We start from the raw sequence: 19901 nt of genomic DNA, 5'->3' as shown, positions 1-19901 counted from the left end.
AAATCTCAAGCAGCACTATTTAAGACCTCTGTGCACTTTACCTGTTTCCCATGAACCAGCAAAGTAGTAATATGTGGGGCTATAGAGGAAGCAAATTTCTGTGTAAATGCAGCACTGTAGCGTACCATCAACCTAGGTATGCCATATGACAATCATAAAAGAGAAATGAAAAATAAGACTTTACATATTTTAGTTTTACAACATGCCTCGGTTTTCTAAGTATTAAAAATACTAACAATGAAAACATTTGGTTTATAAGTGGATACAGGTCCATTTCATTCTATTAACAGATTAAAACTAAAAAACTGAAATCAATTCTTATATTTATATAGTTAATATCTTTTCCAAAAAACACCTTATTGGTTAACAGTATTTACAAGGTGAGAGTGGGCTTCATCTTAGGCTCAAATCTTGCTTTCTATACTAAATAATGAGATTTCTATTCAACTTTCAGTCCAAATAGAGCAATTACTCGAACTACATGTAAATACTATACTTTACTTTCCCAACCCTTTAAAAATTATTTTGGTAAAGCCATCATTAACCCAACTGCCTTCAGGAACAATAAGCAGTAAACTGCATAAATTTATCTACTTTTGTTATTAATTTAATGTTTTTGACCACCAACCTTGCTACTGAAAGCCATTATTTTATACTGTTGTAACATTCTCCCCAAAAGATGACCATGTCAATTACCCTACTAATTCTAATTCTTTTTATCCGACTAGTCCTGTATGTTTATCATGCAATTTGTTAAACGGACATATTTTAACACAATTCTATAGGAAAAAGTAACACCAGTCATCCCGATTTCAGGGCCAATGTCAACAATCACAGTTTATACTAATGGGTCCTCAGCTAGCTACAGACCAATTTGTGAAGAATAACATTTACTGCTCTGATCACTGAGCCATTTGCTTTGTGATATACTTGTGACAGGAACAGCTACATCACATATAAATTTATTTCCATTTGTTTCTTTATGTTAATTGATTTAGGCTAGATCGTCAGCTGGTGTAAACTGGTGTGGCTGAACTGAAGTCAACAGAACTGTGCTTCTTTACATTACCTAACGATCTGGCCTTATGTTTTGTAAACAGGCTGAAAAACAGTATTTATCTATCAAACAAAAATGAAACAAAGATATTATATACAAACCAGAGCTTTTTGCTGCCAGCTCGTCTATAGATTCTTTCAATATGGTCAGAAACAGTACCTAAACACATGAAAAAAATAAAAGCTGTAGTGGCTTTTATTCAGCAACAATAAAGTAAGTTTGATAGAGACGTTAGTTCATTTTGGACCAGATTCAGTAAAGCACTTAAGTACATGTTTAACTTTCAGAGGGGTAGCCGTGTTAGTCTGAATCTGTAAAAAGTAACAGAGGGTCCTGTGGCACCTTTAAGACTAACAGAAGTATTGGGAGCATAAGCTTTCGTGGGTAAGAACCTCACCCATGAGGTTCTTACCCACGGAAGCTTATGCTCCCAATACTTCTGTTAGTCTTAAAGGTGCCACAGGACCCTCTGTTATGTTTAACTTTAAAGTTTAAATTTAACCTGCCACCTAGTCATCACCGGTGTCCTGTGACACTGCTCAAGTAACTCTGACTAATTTTAGTCAAACCTGTTGGGAGACCATAAGAAAACTCAATAAATCAAATGTTCTACAGCATTTTATAATTTTCGCATAAGCAGCCAGCTAAAATAAATGTATAATAAGAAAATCAAGTTGGTTTCTTTTCTGTTGCAGGGTATATAATAACTTTTCCTAATTGTGAATTATTGGCTTATTTTGCAACAATTTTCTTTTTGATGACTACCTTGAAGGATCTCTGAAGATTTAAATAGACCAAAAATGGGAATTGGTAAGAATGTCCAGAAAATGAAGTCTGACAGCTTTATTACAAATAGACTGGTAATGCAGCAGCAGTTATAATAGCTAAGTATGCATTATTATACAATATTGCTCTGCTCAGAACTAGTTTCTGATATCACTGTCCCCCAACTCCACAGGCCCTGGTGCACTAATTTGGCCTCAATGGCAAAGGATTGAGAATTGAGAGTTGCACTGGGGACCACTTGGTGAGATAGAGTGGGTGCTGATTACCATTCAATTCCTTAGGCTTGAAATATCCATCAGATTAAAAATTCATAGGTGTGATGCCCTTATTTGTACTCCCCAAGTGTAGCAGCAACCTCCCTTCAAAAGGCAATGTAGGGTACATGGGAGAGTTGCACTGCAAGATCATAGCTTGTGGATATGTAGATCTGAAGGCCTTGGGCATGTCAGCTGGAAGGACGTAGGTCCTTCAAACCATTATTGGTAGGAAGTGAAGGTTAGGCAGGAAGAGAATATTTTATTTATTTATTGTGTACAACACATATTCAGTGTTTAATGTCAGTCTCACTGCTCGTGTGGGATAGCGTAAGAAATTGGCTGGCAGGGACTCTAGTCAATGATTTGTATTGTTTAATACAAGATCAGTAGTTAATAAGGTTATCACCATCCACTACTTCACCTTGGATGACGCCTCTGATTGCACATATTAGTACTATCTGATCAGAAGGCAATGCAGGAATTGTATTAAGCCCAGAGGTCTCGAGATGGGTACTTGGTTCATTATGAGTTGAGGATCAGGGAGATGAGGTGATTGTATTGGTTGCAACTAATCTTGAATATGGGAGGTTTCCTATGAACATTTTCCATTAGAGCAAGAAACTATATATTCAAAGTAATGACCACAGAAAGCTACTGAAGTATCTAAGTCCACAACAAAGTATTTTCCAGACTATTTGGGGTGGTGGTGGGCACACCCCCCTGATGTTCAGAAGTAGACCATGTGTCTGGATACAGTGGCTAAAATTCACAGAATCTTAGTATTACATTGGAACATGTTTTTACAGTACAATGAATCAACTTTTCATACATCCTTTATACCTGTCAAAAATGCATGTGTTCTGGAACACCCTATTCAGGGGACTCTCAAAAACTTTACAAGTTGCTATCTTTGCTGATCCAAGCTTGTGCATTTTAGGGGTTCTGAATGAGTTGGTATTACCAGTTAACATTAAGAAATTGACTGCAGTAACTATTTTAGTGACCAAAAGTGTTATTTTGAGAAAATGGAAATCTGCAATTCCTCCCTCATACACCGACTAGCTTAGTGAGCTCTCTACTACTCCATTAATGGAAAAAATGATTCTGTCTAATAGAAACACTTGGAAGAAATATGAGGGTGTCTTGTCACACATGAAACTATTGCATATTTTTGCAGTTTGGTATATATTAATCTCTGATGCTCATAAGATATATTCTCACATATTTATCTATTTAGTCACATTAGTAATTGATGCCCTTCATGATCTCTATGGATTAAGGTTTTTTGCTTGTTTTTGTTTTGTTTTTCCACGTTTTATAAATAATGAACATTGAATTTTGGTATTTATATGATATTTCCATCTTGTGCATATATTCATATATGTTTTGTTTTGTGTTTATATTGTATATAAAAACAATAAAAATTAAGTTAGAAAAACAAAACACAATGAAGCATGTTGTATTTTTTAGTACTTTCCAGGATGTGTTCTATACAGTGATGCTGCATGTAAGGTATATTTATACTAGAAGTGCCAAGTCTCCATCATGTGCACTAACATAGAATTAGACCATCCTCAGGTAAAGCCCTGTGAAATGAAGTGGTGGGTAAACTATAATACCCTAAGATTATCCAAGGGAGAAAATGTGAAGCAGAGTCCTAATTCTACCTCTGATTGCCTCTTTCTCTGGGATGTGTGTGTAGGCTGAGGGGTGGGGAACAGTTCAGCAGCCCTTGAAAGGGTACAGCTCACATCACTGGCCTGTCTGGAGCACAGCTCCACCCACTCCCCAACCCTTATTTTCCCCTTCCCATCCACTTGCTTCCTGAGGGCAGCAGAGCTGGTCCCAATCTAGCATTATCTAGGTTAGCATTACTGGGTTGTTATTAGAACAGGAGTACTTGTGGCACCTTATTATTAGCTTATGTTTTGTAATGTCTTATGTGTATTTAACTCCTGCATTTTAAATACTGATATAAAACTGAAGCAGAATAACCTCTATAGATAATATTTTGAAATAAAATCTGATTTCACAAAATAAGAAAAATAAAACAAAACCATCAATATAAGATTGCTGATACATTTCAGATTAAGAGGCACAGGCACACACAACCTGTCTTCAGCTTCATTTTATTATATAAAATCAAACCCTTTCTGACAAAAATTGCTTGCTCAGACTTATGAATAGACAACAACATGCTGCATGCAAACAATTTAAAAGAGTTAATAGATTTAACAGCTCATTCCACTCTACAGTATATTGATGTGCATTTTCCATTTAAAGCAAAAACTGCTTTAATAGAGAAGAAAATAGCTACACAACTTTTTCTAACCATGTCCATTATTCATGTTTATTAGAACTACACAGAAAACTGCCTCCTCTAGTATTTAGAATAGTCACATGAAAGGATATCTGACCTTCCTTGGTGATGAAATTCGGTCCTTCCCTTTTGAGCAAAATACTTAACAGAATTGCTTGACTTGCTAGGCAATTGCAGTCCTAAAAAAGAAAAACTTTCAGATTTAAATTACTAGCAAAAGGCATCAGTTATTACAAATTCCACACGAACCAGAAGACAGTTGTTTTAGCAGTACTATACAACACACATTTCAAGGAGAAAGTCTCCCCTCCCCATAAATTTTAAATCTTCATTTGGTCCCCCTATAATAGTAACCAAATAGCCAATTTTAGGTTTTCAGTGGGACTTGAGGGCTCTCAGCACCTTACCAGATCAGGACCTTAGTGATACCCCAGTTATATACTCATCTCTATCTTCATTTTCTATCTCCTCTGAAGAAAAAGAGTGGCACAGCAACACTAGTAGAGTTTGGTAACTCTTCTCACTGCTGCTTTAGAATGGCTTTTTTTAGGACATATATTAAGGTTCAATAAAGTTGCACCACTGGGCTCAAAAAGATCATTCGTGTCTTGGCGCCCTGGGCCTCTACTATTGGCAAAACAAATGCTTGTGATCAGATGACTAGTTGACATGATAGTTTTCCAAGTTCCCACTAAGACAGACTACTGAAATGTGAAATACTCATTCATTGTTGGTTTCTAGGTTGAATGATTCTTATACCCAACTGAAATTTATAGTTGATCTTACAGTCAAAAGTCACTAAAAGGTCATCAGTCTGTTTTAGTGGATTTCAACCATTCAGGGGTTTTTTGTGTTTGTTTGTGGAGCTGCAGTCTAGGTATGAGGTATTTATTCATATGGGACACAACCATCTCTCCCCCTTTAGAACATTTCAGGTGTTACCAGAAAAAAATGATATGGATTTAAAGGGAGTATGGAAAACTGTTAGCCGAAATGTGGCAGCTCAAAGGGTTCTGTGGCATCTGGGAAGACTACAATGAGGGAAGACTCTAGAAGCAAAAATCAGTACAGGAGAGGCCAGAAGTTACTAGTTCTATTTAAAAGTTGCAGAGAACAATTATATGAATTCAATGAATTATTGACCGTTTCCAGATGCATTTAGATAAAAAATGTTAATGGGTGCTCAAAGAATGCCAGACCTCCACTCCACCTAAGCCCTTCTCTGCTTCCCTTCCCCTTAGTCCATTCCTTCCCTCCTCTCCCTATTTATGTACGTCTTCTCCTGTTTTATTACCCCCACTCTAACATGTTATCTCTACATAGTATTGTCTGGTCTTGCAGCTTTGACAAGCTGTAAAATTGCATTATCGTTTAATTCTATTAAAGATCCCGTGAAGCATGTGGTATTTGGAAATATATACTAGCCATAAGTCATTTACCTTTTTGTTCTTTTCATTATCTGTTTCTTTATGAAAAAAATTAATAAACATTTAATAAAAAAATAAAGATTCTGGCCAAGAAAACTGTTGAGAGTAGCTGCTGGGGTGACAATGTTAACCATGTTCATCTGAAGAACATTCTGTTAACTAGTAGAATTAAAACAAACAAAATATAATCTGATAAAAACTAGAACTAAACTGTAGAACAATTTCTCCAATTTTCTTACATTCAGTTTCTGAAGAATCTCATAAGTCGACCTGTTTTTCCAGTCATTAATATTTACTTCTGGTTGTTGTTCAAGTTCAGAAACATTTGGAGTACTAGTCTGTCTCTTGACTTTCGAATGTTTTGGAAGTTCCAGCTCCTCAAAACTCTTAAAATCGGGAGGCCTGAAAAAATAATTATTTAATTGTCCACAGTTCAGAAGATATTTTAATTGTGAAAAACACTGTAATTAGATCTCTCACATATCCTTACTCTTCTGTTTCACTGATTCTTAGAAAGTCAAGTTGTTCAACAACTGCTCCAGATATTAATGTCTGGGGAGGGAAAAAAAAGAAGCACTCAGCAAGACAGTATCAATCTGTACACTGCACATACCAATTCTGAGATCAACAACGTAACAAATTGCCCCCTACTGAACAGGAACATTTGAGTTATACTTATAAGAAACTGCTATATTTTAAAATACCAATTTCTCTTCAGTTTTCATGCACCTTTTCCTGTTCATGAGTAGCAAGTGTAGTATGTTATCACCACAAACCAAAATAGCTTAGGAAGGCCTTTTTTCTGCAATTACAGAAAAACTGGTTACATACCCTACAGTAATTGTGGTTCTTTGAAATGTAGTCAGTGTGGTTCCCATTGTACGTGTGCAGGTACCTCACGTTGCTGAGGAATCCAAAAAGCAGGGATAGAGAGCAGGTCATGGGAACATACTGACATCATCATCCTGAAGAACCACAGTTATTGTGAAGTAGCCATTCTCTCCTCTTATAGTATGCATTAGTGTGCAGAGATGCACCAAGAGGGGACAGGGCAGGGGACCTAGGCTCACCTTTGGCCATACACAGCAGAGGCAGGAGCTGGAGCTGGTGGTTGCTCAGCACATCTGAGCCCGGCAACATGCAGGGAGTAGGCTTAGCTGCTGGCATGCATGGCAGAGTGTCCCCCCTGGGTACCAAACCCAGCTGCAGCCACTGTGTGGCCAGTCAGCCCCCACCCCAGGCAGCCAGGGCCCAAGCCTTCCAGCTCCAGAAATCATGACTCTGGGGCTTCCCCTCCCCAGGAGCTCCACAGCTGTCTGGGGTGGGGGAGCAGGAATTGCCCCCAGTCAACTTCCCCCAAAGAGGGGAATCCCCAGGGCCATAATTCCTGGAGCTGGCTTATTTAATTGTTTTTTACATTTATCTTGAATGAAGAGCACCTGTTATGCCCACAAGCTTCAGTAAGGTTTCACCCAACTCCCAGCATAGCAAATCTATTGGGATTCCTTATTCTAGAAGTACTTCTCTCTTGTCCCCATACATATATACATACGTACACACACACTTCTACAGACAAATATTTGCACGCTCTCTCTCTCTCTCTCCTTATCTCTCTCTCTCTCATAACAATGTTAAGCTTCTGTCATTAATATTTTAGTATGCTTATTGATTACAATTAATTCATTTAATATTCATATGAATTTCATATGTATGTCCTTCTAAAGGAAATCTGTTCTAATAAAGCAGTTTTTAAAAGGACTTTCTTAAAAAGCATTGTGTTTTGATAGTTGTCAATAGGAGAAAAAAAACGGATGCGTGTCCTGTGAACTTTTAAACTCAGTTTCCATTTTACAATTTATAGTAAAATACCACAGTATTACACTGTGAGAGTTGATTGTGAAAATAAAAAGCTGCTTGCTTTTTTTCGTTTGTTTTTATTGCTGATTTCCTCCAGTCATCTTTCTTACATACATAATCCTCCGGAACACAGCTGATGATGGAAGCAGTTACAGACAATGAAAGTAAAAATTATTAAGAACAGTCCTGGAAACCATACAAATTATTTGTAGGCTTGGAAGGATTAGGCTTTTAATAAGTAATAGTCAATTTTACTAGACACATACAAACAGACAAAAAGTATTTCCATTAATAATAACTGAAATTTACAGTTAGGCAAAGAAAAATGCTGCTTGAGAACTATTAGAGCTTGATTTAAGAATATTTACTTTGTATATTTTGACATGTGATGTGGACAATTTAAGTTTTAATGGTTATACAGTTTAAACTTTTTGAATCTCAACATCTACTGTCATTAAATAGATATTGTCTGTCAAAATTATAAAAAAATAAAAATTGAATTCTGCCAAGCCTAATTATATGCTGTCTGAAAGGACAAATACATTTTAATGTACATGTCACAAGCAAATATTGTACACCCCCTTTTGTGCATTAAGATATTAAAGCCTAACTGTACATGTTCAGACACGTGCATACAAATGTACACACTCAATATAAATTATGAAAAAGCAGTATACAGTATATTGTTTTAATAGATAATGCGTTACCACCTTTTTGCAATCTTAGCCACTTTTTCAGGACTTTTTCCTCTTTAACGAAATGCACAGTTTCCAAAATATGACAATATACTCAGGAAATTATATGATTGAGCTTTTGCACTTCATGTAGTGGAAATTCTTGCTTTTTCTGCACATTTGGCATAATATATCAGCTGACCAAACTGTATGAAAGGTTTGTAAGACAATTTTTAGACTAAAGGAACATATACACTATTTTCTATCTAACAAATAATTCTCCTCCGTTGATCAGCAGTGCCTACAAATTTTGGGTGATGAGGGGGAAAGGAGATAAGACTTCCTAAAACTCTACAAAACCTCAAATAAATGTTTAGAACTGAGAGAGGAATCATAGATTCAAGATGATTCCTATTTCACCCAAATCAGTTTCCCCATCCTTAATTTAAAAGTATAGTAGGAAGTAAACATTCACTGTATCATAGTTAATATACTATAAACCTAAACTAGTCAGTATATATTATACTGAATCCTGGGGAAATGATTACTTACCTTCACAGCTGCTTTAACAATATATTCCTGGAAAAATCTCAGTAGGTTTTCAAAAATAAATACATCATGAAGAGATACTCAGGGGTGTGGGGCAGAGCATGTAACCTTATTTACTAGTGTCACATTGGTCAATAACACTCATATCTAATTTTTGGTGCCCATGATTGGAATTGGATGGTGAAAAACCAGAGCACACAGAATACCAAGACACAGCACAACACAACCTCGATGAAAACCATCCTAGAGCCAAGCCAGTTAAAAAGGTTACTGAAATGTTTTTGCACCCTTCATAAATAAGAAAGACAACATAAACAGCAGTGATTGTCAAATAGATACAACTTATTAATTATGTAAAGAATATTCAAGGAAAGGAATTGAATGTGGAGGGGAACAATGGTTTGCTGAGAACTTTGAAATAGTACATTTTGTACAATAATCTAAGAGCACACTGTGTAGATAATGTTTGAGAAATGTTTCTTGTGACAATATATCAGTTTAATAAAATACAAAGTAATAAAAAGGAGGCATTCCAGATAAACATCAAAAGCCCCCTGGAGCCTGCAGGCAGCACTCTGCATGGATGGCAATGACATTTACATCAGGAACTCTAACTTAGGATAGCCAGAGATTTTATGAACTAGGTGTGACTGATGTAATTTACAAATTTTTATTTAAATGGTCATTGAAAGCATTGATTTTATTGTCAGAGCTAGGAATGTTCTCTTCGTAATTTTAACGTGTTAGCTGGTTGTGGTAAACCCTAGTCTCCCCCTTAAAATTTATTTTGAACAGCTAATGTATTAAAACTGACTAGAACTTTAATGTTAGTTAATATGTGAAACACACTTTTCCCTGCTGTTGATATGGCCCAGATAGAGTCCTTAACCCTTGATATCAAGGACTTGCCCTTTTGTGATAAATTCCACAAGACAGATGGCTGGAAGTAAAAAAAATAAAATAGATTCCCTGCCACATTAAAAGGACCTTTGTAGAAAATATCAAAGCTCTGTGCTCCTGCTTAGAGAAAGCATGATTTATAGTGTACAGAAACTGAACAAAGGGCTTTTTAAAAAAAAGCAGAACCCTTGACTTTATCTCATCTTTACTTTTATAACACTCAGTGAGGTATTAAAAAGTCACAGGAGAAACCAAAGAATTTTGATGGAATAAATATGTCTATAGAAATAATTCACAGTTCATGGACTAACACAGACTACTGCCAGAGTATGAATGCAACATTTAGAAGAAGAAAAAAAAAATACCTGCACTCTATCAGCATGAACCTTCACTCCTCCAACGACTCCTTTTTTAAAGGCCGCCAGCATATCTAATATTGGATTGAATCTGCTTCCCCTATAATTTTAAAAACAAACACATTAATATTAAAAATGGGAAAAATCACATTACAAATAATGATCTTCACATGTATTACATACCTTATGTTATCCTCACGTATAAGCACGAGGAACAGGGGACGACCATGCATTTTCCAATATTGCTTAATGAACTGTAATGCATTCTAGGTAAATATAAAAATGTATGTGATTCATGCCAGGAAACATACAGTACAATAAATTGTAACTATAACAAACAACCTAAAATAAAGGGTACTGCTATAAACCCAACAGATTTCAAATCCCAAACAATTAATCAATTTTTTCAGTTACGTATTTATTTTTTTCTGAAGAATGTAAGCAATTTGCAGAGACTACATAGCTACAGCTTTATAACAACACTGCTCTCACTATAGGTGAGGCACAAACCAACCAAGTCACCAGTCTGAGCAGAATGAAATATTGGATTACATCTATTGATCTGTATAAATAGGATTCTGATGTGAATAGTGAGTGAAACACTAACAGGGGAGATAATTGGCACCTTTTATTCACCAGAAGCAGCTGCTGCAGCCCAGGTCATTTCACTATTAGGATGGGGGAATACGGCAGGTGATGTTAGCACTAGAACTGGGTGACATTTTTTTCAAATAAAATATTTGCCAAAAAATGCAGTTTCAGGTCAATTGAAACTATTCATCTATTTGACATGAATTCACTGGTTAGTTTCATCAAAAAAAATGTCAGGATTGATTCATAAGAGGCCTTAGGTGCCATTTTCGAAACTGAAGAGGTGGTGGCGGTGGTCTGATACCTGACAGCCCCAGGGTTAGAGCACTCACCTGGGAAGTGGAAGACCCAGATTCACATCCCTACTCTGCCTGATTTGAACTTGCAGATGAATGCCCTGCCCCTAGGGTTATAAGGTATTCTAGGGTGAGTCTCAATTTCTCCTGTTGATGCTGTCCCACTTTGCATAAATAATTAAATATTCAACAGACGAGAGAGAGAGGAATGACCCTACAGCCTAATGGCTAGGGCACTGATTTGGGAGGGGGCACAGCCAGGATCCAGTCCTTGCTGCAAACTGAACAACCAGTTATTCACATAGCTCTAATCTGCACCGCTGCCCTTAACTGTATTTCACCCAAGGAAGGCAAGTTTTAATTTGTGGCCAGGGCTCCTGAAAATCCCCACCAGGTGAGGCTTTCAATCAAAGCATCCCTTCAGTGAACTGGCCATGCCCCTTGCCCCAGCCAAATGCGTCTACTTTTGGGGCTTGTGCTTGCCAGTTTCCCTGGAAAACAGGGGTTCGCACATGTTGTGCCACTGCATTCTCACCCCCTCCTGGAGTTAGCTTTCTGCCACCACAGAACATCCACTAGGGTCTGCACTGGTCTAACAGTATATTAATGCTAATATTTGCACTGTTCTTCCCACCATAACTTTGCTTGTCTACTTTATATAGTAAGGTATACAGACTATATATTTTTTCACCTCCCCTTTTCAATCCTAAATTTCATCAAACCTTTAGAACCGCACAATTTATTCTTAATATAGGACTTATTTCAGCAGGTTGCATAAGATAAACAACAGATAAATACCTTAATGTCATCAATCAACAGCATAACATCCTGAGACATGTAGAAGTCACTTAGATCAAAAATGATTGGGTAGCAAACAACAGTTTTTCCTAGTATTCGATAAATCTGTAGGGAGAAAAAGCTAACATTACCCATTTCTTTAAAATGTATGAAACTAACATTAATACAGTTTAAAAAGTGAAAACACAGATGTAGTGTTCAGAACTGTCAAAGTAATAAGGATCTGCAAAAGGGATAACTGAAAAATCTAATCTGAAGAATCCTTGTTCTTACACAGTGTGCAAATCCACAATCTTTTTTAATCACAGCAGTTCACCCCATCATGATCAAGCTTGTCTTGGGTGAGTAAATATTGCTGTAATTAGGTGCTTAGGTAAGGCGTGAAATAATTTAATAGTGAGATAGCTTATGCTTTGTCCTTAATGGATTTACAAATTATATTAAACACATTTTATAATAAACAATAAGATTTACATGCAGAAAAGATGATTACATTTAGTAAATTCAACAATTTAAATAGTATTCTGTCTTCACAGAATAATCCAAAATTTGTCTGGAGTATATGCTAATTATCAAATCAGTCAGTTCTTGCAATGACCTTTGAAGTTCCAAGGCATCCAATAGGCCTGTCAGGTCTTCCAGATAATCCCAGTTTGTCATTAATCCCCAAATGAAAGTAAGCCTGAAAGAAATAATAATTGTGACACTGTAAGGCCATCTAGTTACACAGACAAAATTCAGGTCCTTCTTGTTTTTGCCCCCAGCATTAAACACCACCAGAAACTTGAACTCAGCTTTTTTTTTGAGGAGGGTATAAATATAAAACCACTACAATTCTTCCTATTGGCTTTTTGGGCATACATCTGTATCACAGAACCTACCACACATACTGAATTAGGGTCTGATCCTTGAGCTTTGGGTTCACTCCTGGACCTGTGCATCACTGACTCCTGCCTATGTGCAGCAAGTTTCAGAATTGGGCCTTATGTCGTAATGGGAATTAGTGTTCTATTGCCTAGGTTGATTCATTCCAAATTCCTATTCAGAAATCTCAAAACTTCCCCAACTTAACTAAACTATCTACCCTAGACCGATCATTAAAGCAAATGTTGATGTTAGCTGATTTAGGCATTAATTTTTGGCTTATACCGTTTTACCAACAGAATATTTTTAATGTAAATATCTTGTTTTCCTGTGTGGCAATGTATTCATTAATATGTGAGGTTTACAACACTGTGCTGTATCAGATTAGTCAACATGTAATAGAAACATGTCATAACTATTGAGCTGTGAGTAAACGAGAGTACACATGCAAATTAAATCTTTGAAAAAAATATCTGCAACTCCCATTCTGTTTGGGTGATTTTAGATGATAAACTCACCATTATTAAAATGGAACTAAATTTCCTAGAATTTTATAAGTGACATCAGGAAGATTTCTCTGGGCACATTCTCTCTGAATGCAGGCAGAAAGATCTCTCAGGGATAAATGAAGATGAAGTTTTAGACAAAGATGACTACCTACTTATGATCTCTTAGGGTATGTCTTCACCACAGAATTAACCTGGGTTCTTACTTGGATGTTACCCATAACCTTCCTCGAGTCCATACACAAAAACCTTACACTGGCATTAAGTGGTGCTTTCAAACTGCAGGTGGCTGGGGCTGTGGGCTAGAACCTGGATTCCCCTTTCAGTCAGGCTGGTAACCCATCCACTTTGCATTGCGGACACAGGATAAATCATATGACTGTTGACAGTCCCCCTATGTCTGTGACGTTGCACTCTATATATTTATGGAAATATGCTTATGAGTGTGAATATAATGAAACTGGAATATGCTTTATGCAAAAGGTCTCTTGTAAGGTACCATTACAAAGCTTATAATCTACTGAGTGTGATCATCTTATTTGTATGTATGTATCATTCTTCTATCTGAAATTAGGAATATGAAATATAACTCTGAGGTCCTATTGTAGTTATGCAAAGTGTGGGCCATTAATGGTGGTTAAAAATCTTGATGGCTCCCATTAACCAGGATAATTGGTTGTAAATGGCTCTGTTTACTTGTAAGCCTTCCTGTATATGCAGGTGCCAGCAAGTAGGTAATGAAGTCTCACAGGACATGTGACCATGTCACATGATCCTGGAATCCATCTTAAACCTAGAGCTTTTCCATTTAGAAGGAGGGGTGGGAACCCAGAGAGAGACAAAGGATTCCCGCCTTATGCCAAAGCTATAAAAGGGGGTGGAACAGAATAAAGGGGCTGCCAGTCATGGAGAAATCCCCTAGTTACCATCTGAGCTGGAACTAACAAGGATTGTACCAGGGGGAAGGATTGGGCTCAGACTAGGAAGGAGTCTGGTCTGTGAAAGAAGCTTATTGGAACATCTCTAAGGGTGAGATTTACTTGTATTCAGTTTCTTAACGTATTAGGCTTAGACTTGAATGTTTTGTTTTATTTTGCTTGGTAACTTACTTTGTTTGGTCTGTTATTATTTGAAACCACTTAAATCCTACTTTTTATACTTAATAAAATCACTTTTGTTTATTAACCCAGAGTAAGTGATTAATACCTGGGGGAGCAAACAGCTGTGCATATCTCTCTAACAGTGTTATAGAGAGCGGACAATTTATGAGTGTACCCTGTATAAGCTTTATACAGAGTAAAACTGATTTATTTGGGGTTTGGATCCCATTGGGAACTGGGTGTCTGGGTGCTGGAGATGGGTGACTTGCTGAGCAGTTTTTGGTTAAAGTCTGCAGCTTTGGGGGCCTGGTTCAGACCTTGGGTCTATGTTGCAGCCGGCTGGCATGTCTGGCTCAACAAGGTAGGGTTCTGAAGTCCCAAGCTGACAGGGAAAACGGGCTCAGAGGTAATTCCAGCATGTCACGTGACAGTACCAAGGGGGTCTCTGTGACCGAACCTATCACAGTGGCATAGTCGGATGCAGGATAAATCATGCGACTGCTGACAGTCCTCCTATGCTTTCCCACAATTTCCCTCCACCCCAATGTCCGCAGAAAGACAAATATTTCCTCACAATTGGCTGGGAAAGAATGAGAGTGGCTCATCTTACTGCAGCATAAAGAACCATGGGGTATGCCCCCAAAGGTCCTAAAGACACGCGGGGGAGTGCAGCATATGTGAGGAAACAGTAGCTTGGGTAGGGTTTTGCAGTGTGGCTGCTTACACCTGGGCTAGGTTAGCCCATGTGCCAATCACACAGTCTAACTCTGCAGTGATGAGAGGCGATGAGCCAACAACAGCTGTAAATTAACTGTAATGGAAGAAATCTCACTATTTAGAATATTTGAAAACAACAAAGTCTCATTGAACACATCAACTCTAGCCAGTCCAAATCATTTGCTGCTTTTTGAGCCTCACAAACTGCAGAAAGCTGTGGTTACTAGTTCTACAGCAGGATGACCTTACAGAAGAAAAGTCAACTTGCTGCAAAAAGTAACAAAATAAAATTCTATCCAATGAAGTACTGTAGAACTACCAAGGGAGAAAGGAGAGTTAATGCAAAACAGGAAAAAAAAGTCATGGAATAGAACCTGTTTTGAGGGCTACCCTACCTCTAGTGAACTGAAGCTGATGGGAGAGTAGCTAACAGGCATGGGACTCTAGCTGTTTATCAAACTGAAGGGAGGGAGTTTTTCCTCCTTATTTTGGAAAAAAAAAAATCCCACTTCCCTGACCTATGTGTCCATGTTCTGCAGATTAGGTACAATGTAAATTGGCCTTGGAGTCAGCTTGTTTGGCTTTAGCATTTTAAAAAAATTGCATATGTAGCACAAAGGCTATTTTCACTCATTACAAAGCTGTAAACAGAGATATAGAACTGTCAATCACACTGCTACATTGCAATGAACAAAATGTCCCCTATCACAATTATCCAATCTGAATAACTATATTCAAGTGGGAAAAGATTAGAGAGTCCATTCAATGTCAAAAATATTAATAAATTTAATATGGTGTCCGTACATAACAAATTAAAAACTGCCATTCATGTTAAACTGCTTATTCTTACATAGTACAGAGACCATATGAATGACAAGTAATAAGCACATTATAACGTAACACTAGATGGAGCTCTACTTCCCTAGAACAGTCTATAATATTTTACATATAAAAGAACTGTCTTTACTAATAAAAATGGAATTCTAATAATCCTATAATACCACATCTTTCTTTGGGGATTCTGCTATGCTCTACAATCTACTCTGCATCTTCCAATAATAGATCTCCTCACCTATTATAGTTAAAAAAAAAAAAAATCCACAAACTACATCATTCAGATTCAGCCTCATTTCTTTATTTTTGGAAATGTGCCTTTAAGCTAACCAACATTTTAGCTACCAACTACACCCCTAGCTCAAAACACCAGAACACTAGTTCATCTCCAAGAAATCTCAAGTACTGTACAATTCACTAATGGAAGTTTTTCAAGTTAACCTTCTCTATCCAGTTGGTTCAATGCAGTGCAGAAAGAAATAATGATAGCTAGAGGTTTCTATAAAAGCCTGGAGTGATAATGGGTATCCAGATTCTAGAGTCCTTTACAAAAAGCCAAAGTGGACTCCTCTGCCATCTGTTTTTCTATTCTTTGCTTTTGCTACCACTTAGTCTATTCTTGTCTTCTACTGCTCTCTTGTACCATCTGTTTTCTTATTCTACTTGCTTGAATTTCCCCATCCTCAGCATTCCTCCTGTCTATCTCATCTTCCTCTTATTTGTTAACTGTTTCTGTTATCTTTCTGCCATTCCTTACACTCTTTTTACATTTCTACTTTCATATCTCCTCCTCATCTCTTCCTCTCATATATACTATTTCTTTGGACACAACCCCACATTTTAGAGTCTTTAGCTTTAAAATGCTAGGCTAGGCTAGTTTGCAATTTTGTAATTGAGTATTTTGAACTACAGTAACTCCTCATTTAATGTTGTAGTTATGTTCCTGAAAAATGCAACTTTAAGTGAAACAATGTTAAACAAATCCAATTTCCCCATAAGATTTAATGTAAATGCGGGGCGTTAGGTTCAAAGGAAATTTCTGTGGGGGCAGACAAAAGGCATATATACTGCAGTGTACTGTGGTTGGGAAGTGCCCCTGGCTTACTCCACACAGGCACAGTCTGCTGCAGACAAGGACGCTAGGAAGCACCTTCACAGCAGCAGTGGCAGCTTCCCTGGAGAAGAACAGGCGCTGACTTTGCCAGAGGATGCTCCAGGCCTGCCTCTTCCTGTCCCCGCTCCACTCCAGGCCCACCTCTTCCCATCCCTACTCCACTTCCTCTCCATAGCATGCTATATCCCTGCTCCTCCCCCAACAAAAGTCCTAAGCACTGCCAAACAGCTGTTGGGCGGCACTTAGGACTTTTTTTGGGGGGGGGGGGAAGGGGAAGAGGAGCGGAGACCCAGAGCTTCCCCGCTCCTCCCCCTCCCACCTGGCGCTTCACGCTTAGGACTTTCTGGGAGGGAGGGGAAGGAGCGGAGACGCAGCGCTTCCCAAACAGCGGGAAGCGCTGGGAGGGACGGGGAGGAGACGGAGAAGAGGAACTTTACAAGGGAGTATTGCACAAGTCGCTGCTCTTCCACAGAATCTTACAAGCAGTTGACAGAGCAGGTAGCCAAATGATGTTATATAAGGGAGCATTGCACAACTTTAAACGAGCATGTTTTCTAATTGAGCAGCACCGTAACTTTGAAACAACGTTAAGCGGGAGGATGTTAAGTGAGGAGTTACTGTAAATTAAACATCAAACCGACTTATCCAGTTCCCCAGACGAACACGGACAGTGGTTCCATTATGCAGCTCTCTAATCAAGTCCAGCAGAGTGGTAGGGACACCTACACCTTTTAAGGCCTTCTATAAGGCAACACAGTCGACTGAAGCAAATATAGCCTTAAGATCAACATATGCTACATGCAGGGGCTTCCTGAACTCGCGATGTATCTCTGACAACAAGCAAAGGGCCAAAATGGCGTCTAATATGGACCTATTCCACATAAAGCCTGACTGTTGGGGACGACGCATCTGATGTAGCAAAGGCTCCAGGTGTGCCAACTAAACATGAGCAAACACCTTCCCTGGAATGGAGAGCAAGGTGATTGGCCTGTAGCTCTTATGTTAACTGCGCGGTCCCTTGCCCTTATAGAGCGAGATGACAATACCATCCTTTCAGGCAGTTAGCAAGGTTCCAGTTCGCCACACCAGATGAAAGATGGCCAGAAGTGATTCTGCTACAGGATCAATAGCACATTTTAGCAGCTCTGAGGGGATGCCATCAGCACCAGTTGCGTGTCTGTTTTTCAGTGTAGAGATGGCACACTTCACTTCATCCAATGTTGGTGCATCAGTATAAACGTCTGGATCCTGAACCACAGTGACTGCCAGATCATCCAGCTCTGAACAGTGGAGGATGGTTCAGGACACTGTGATAATGTTCCACCCAGCGTGAGAGAATGGCATCATCTGATTTACAGGGATGGCCTTGGCTGTCATTCAGGATGCCGTTCGTAGTGACTACCTCTTGACCGGTGAAGTCGCGAATGGCACGGAATGCTGGCTTCAAGTTGCTCCTGGCTAAGCCAAATTCAACATCATCCGCCACTTGATTATAATATGTCTTGCGATCGTGGAGTGCCACGCTTCAATTTTTTGCTTCAACTAATCACGAGTGCGCTTATCACCATGCTGGCAGGCTGCAGCCTTCAATTTAATTATCTGGAAGGCCTCCTCCAATAGCCATGGTCGGCATGCTGGATGCCTATATCCAATTGTCTGCTCAGCAGATGGGTTGAGGGCAGAAGTGAACAGGGACCAGGCAACCTCCACATCATTTGGCAGATTGGCTAGAGCCGAGAATCTGTTGCTGACATCAATACAAAACCTGTTGGCTAAACCTCGCACATGGAGTGCATTGATGTCAAACTTCTTCATCATCACAGAGGGCTTACCTACTCATTGGAACATCAACACCATATGGGCGACCACTAGATGATCTGTGTTCGCCGCGCATTCTGCACCGCGATATATTCTACAGAAGGCGAAGAGATGCCTATCACATGTAATTAGGTGGTCCAACTCCTTCTGAGTGACGCCATCATAGAGATCCATGACATCTGGTGTATGCGTCATCACTTGAACCATAACCCAAGAACGGAAAGATTCTGGGAGGCACAGAGTGTAAGCAAGCAGCGAGAGTTATCATTGGGTGTAACTGAACCATAATGACCGATGACCTGTTCAAACTCAGTTCGCAGGGAGCCAGTAACTGCATTTTGGTCACCCAGGATCATGAGCTTATCATGTGGAGGGACTGTGCATACTAGATGTTCCAAATGATCATAGAAATGATCTTTAACTGAGTCGGCAGATTCCTCTATCGGCGCATAGACTACTAGGACAGTGAGGTAACCATGCCGATGTTTAAGACATGCAGTAAGTAAACAAGGAGACACAGGCATCCAGGTTGTCAGGGAGGACTTGGCCTCACTTCACAGTAGTAGTGCTACCCCATATAGATGGTTGGGGCCACCAGAATACAGAAGTAAAGAATCTTCCACCTTGTGATGTCCGTGATCTATCAGCCTTGCTTTTGTTAGTCCTGCAATCAATATACCAAGAAAGTCCATGTACCTCATTGTGGTGGAGGGGGTGTAACATCTGGAGTAGGGGATTGCTCGCTGGAGCTATGCCATCAGCGATGAAGGCTTGTCTGAAATATCACCTTGGGCATTATGCGAGGTGGACAGATCCAGTGTGAACTCTGAAAATGATGGCTAACACAGGCGGCGAAGATGCAGGGCAGAAGCTGCACCTAGCTACCCGAGGTGAAGGAAGTCGCTGAGAAAGACTCAACGTCTCGGGTTGCACAGCGTGAAGCCCATACTGGTAGACCAGGAAAAGGGTCACGTTACTGCGCCTCCGTCTCATCCCCCAGTGGAACGAGGTATTTCCCAGGATAATCGTTTGCTTTTTTTTTTTTTGATGATGATGAATAACCTAGTACTCAGCACCATG

The 19901-nt window shown here is 38.9% G+C and overlaps 1 protein-coding gene across 8 annotated transcripts in view; it reads right to left on the bottom strand.

Moving 5' to 3' along the window:
• Positions 1-19901, bottom strand: part of PHKB (phosphorylase kinase regulatory subunit beta) — a 194449-nt gene that overhangs the window by 26521 nt on the left and 148027 nt on the right. For 7 of the 8 annotated variants that reach the window (XM_034788873.1, XM_034788868.1, XM_034788865.1 and 4 more), the window contains 8 exons: positions 12467-12550; positions 11869-11973; positions 10367-10449; positions 10193-10283; positions 6338-6399; positions 6087-6249; positions 4518-4599; positions 1159-1216 (listed from right to left, as the gene is read on the bottom strand). In XM_034788873.1, coding sequence (XP_034644764.1) covers positions 1159-1216; positions 4518-4599; positions 6087-6249; positions 6338-6399; positions 10193-10283; positions 10367-10449; positions 11869-11973; positions 12467-12550 — 728 coding nt within the window. Of the gene's footprint in view, positions 1-41; positions 133-1158; positions 1217-4517; positions 4600-6086; positions 6250-6337; positions 6400-10192; positions 10284-10366; positions 10450-11868; positions 11974-12466; positions 12551-19901 lie in introns of all 8 variants that reach the window. The other variant, XM_034788866.1, reaches the window with a different exon arrangement.

Source organism: Trachemys scripta, chromosome 13 (assembly GCF_013100865.1).
Source record: "Trachemys scripta elegans isolate TJP31775 chromosome 13, CAS_Tse_1.0, whole genome shotgun sequence".
NCBI lineage: Eukaryota > Metazoa > Chordata > Testudines > Emydidae > Trachemys > Trachemys scripta.
The sequence above is the reverse complement of the archived record's forward strand: the minus strand, read 5'-3'. Positions and strand labels throughout refer to the sequence as shown.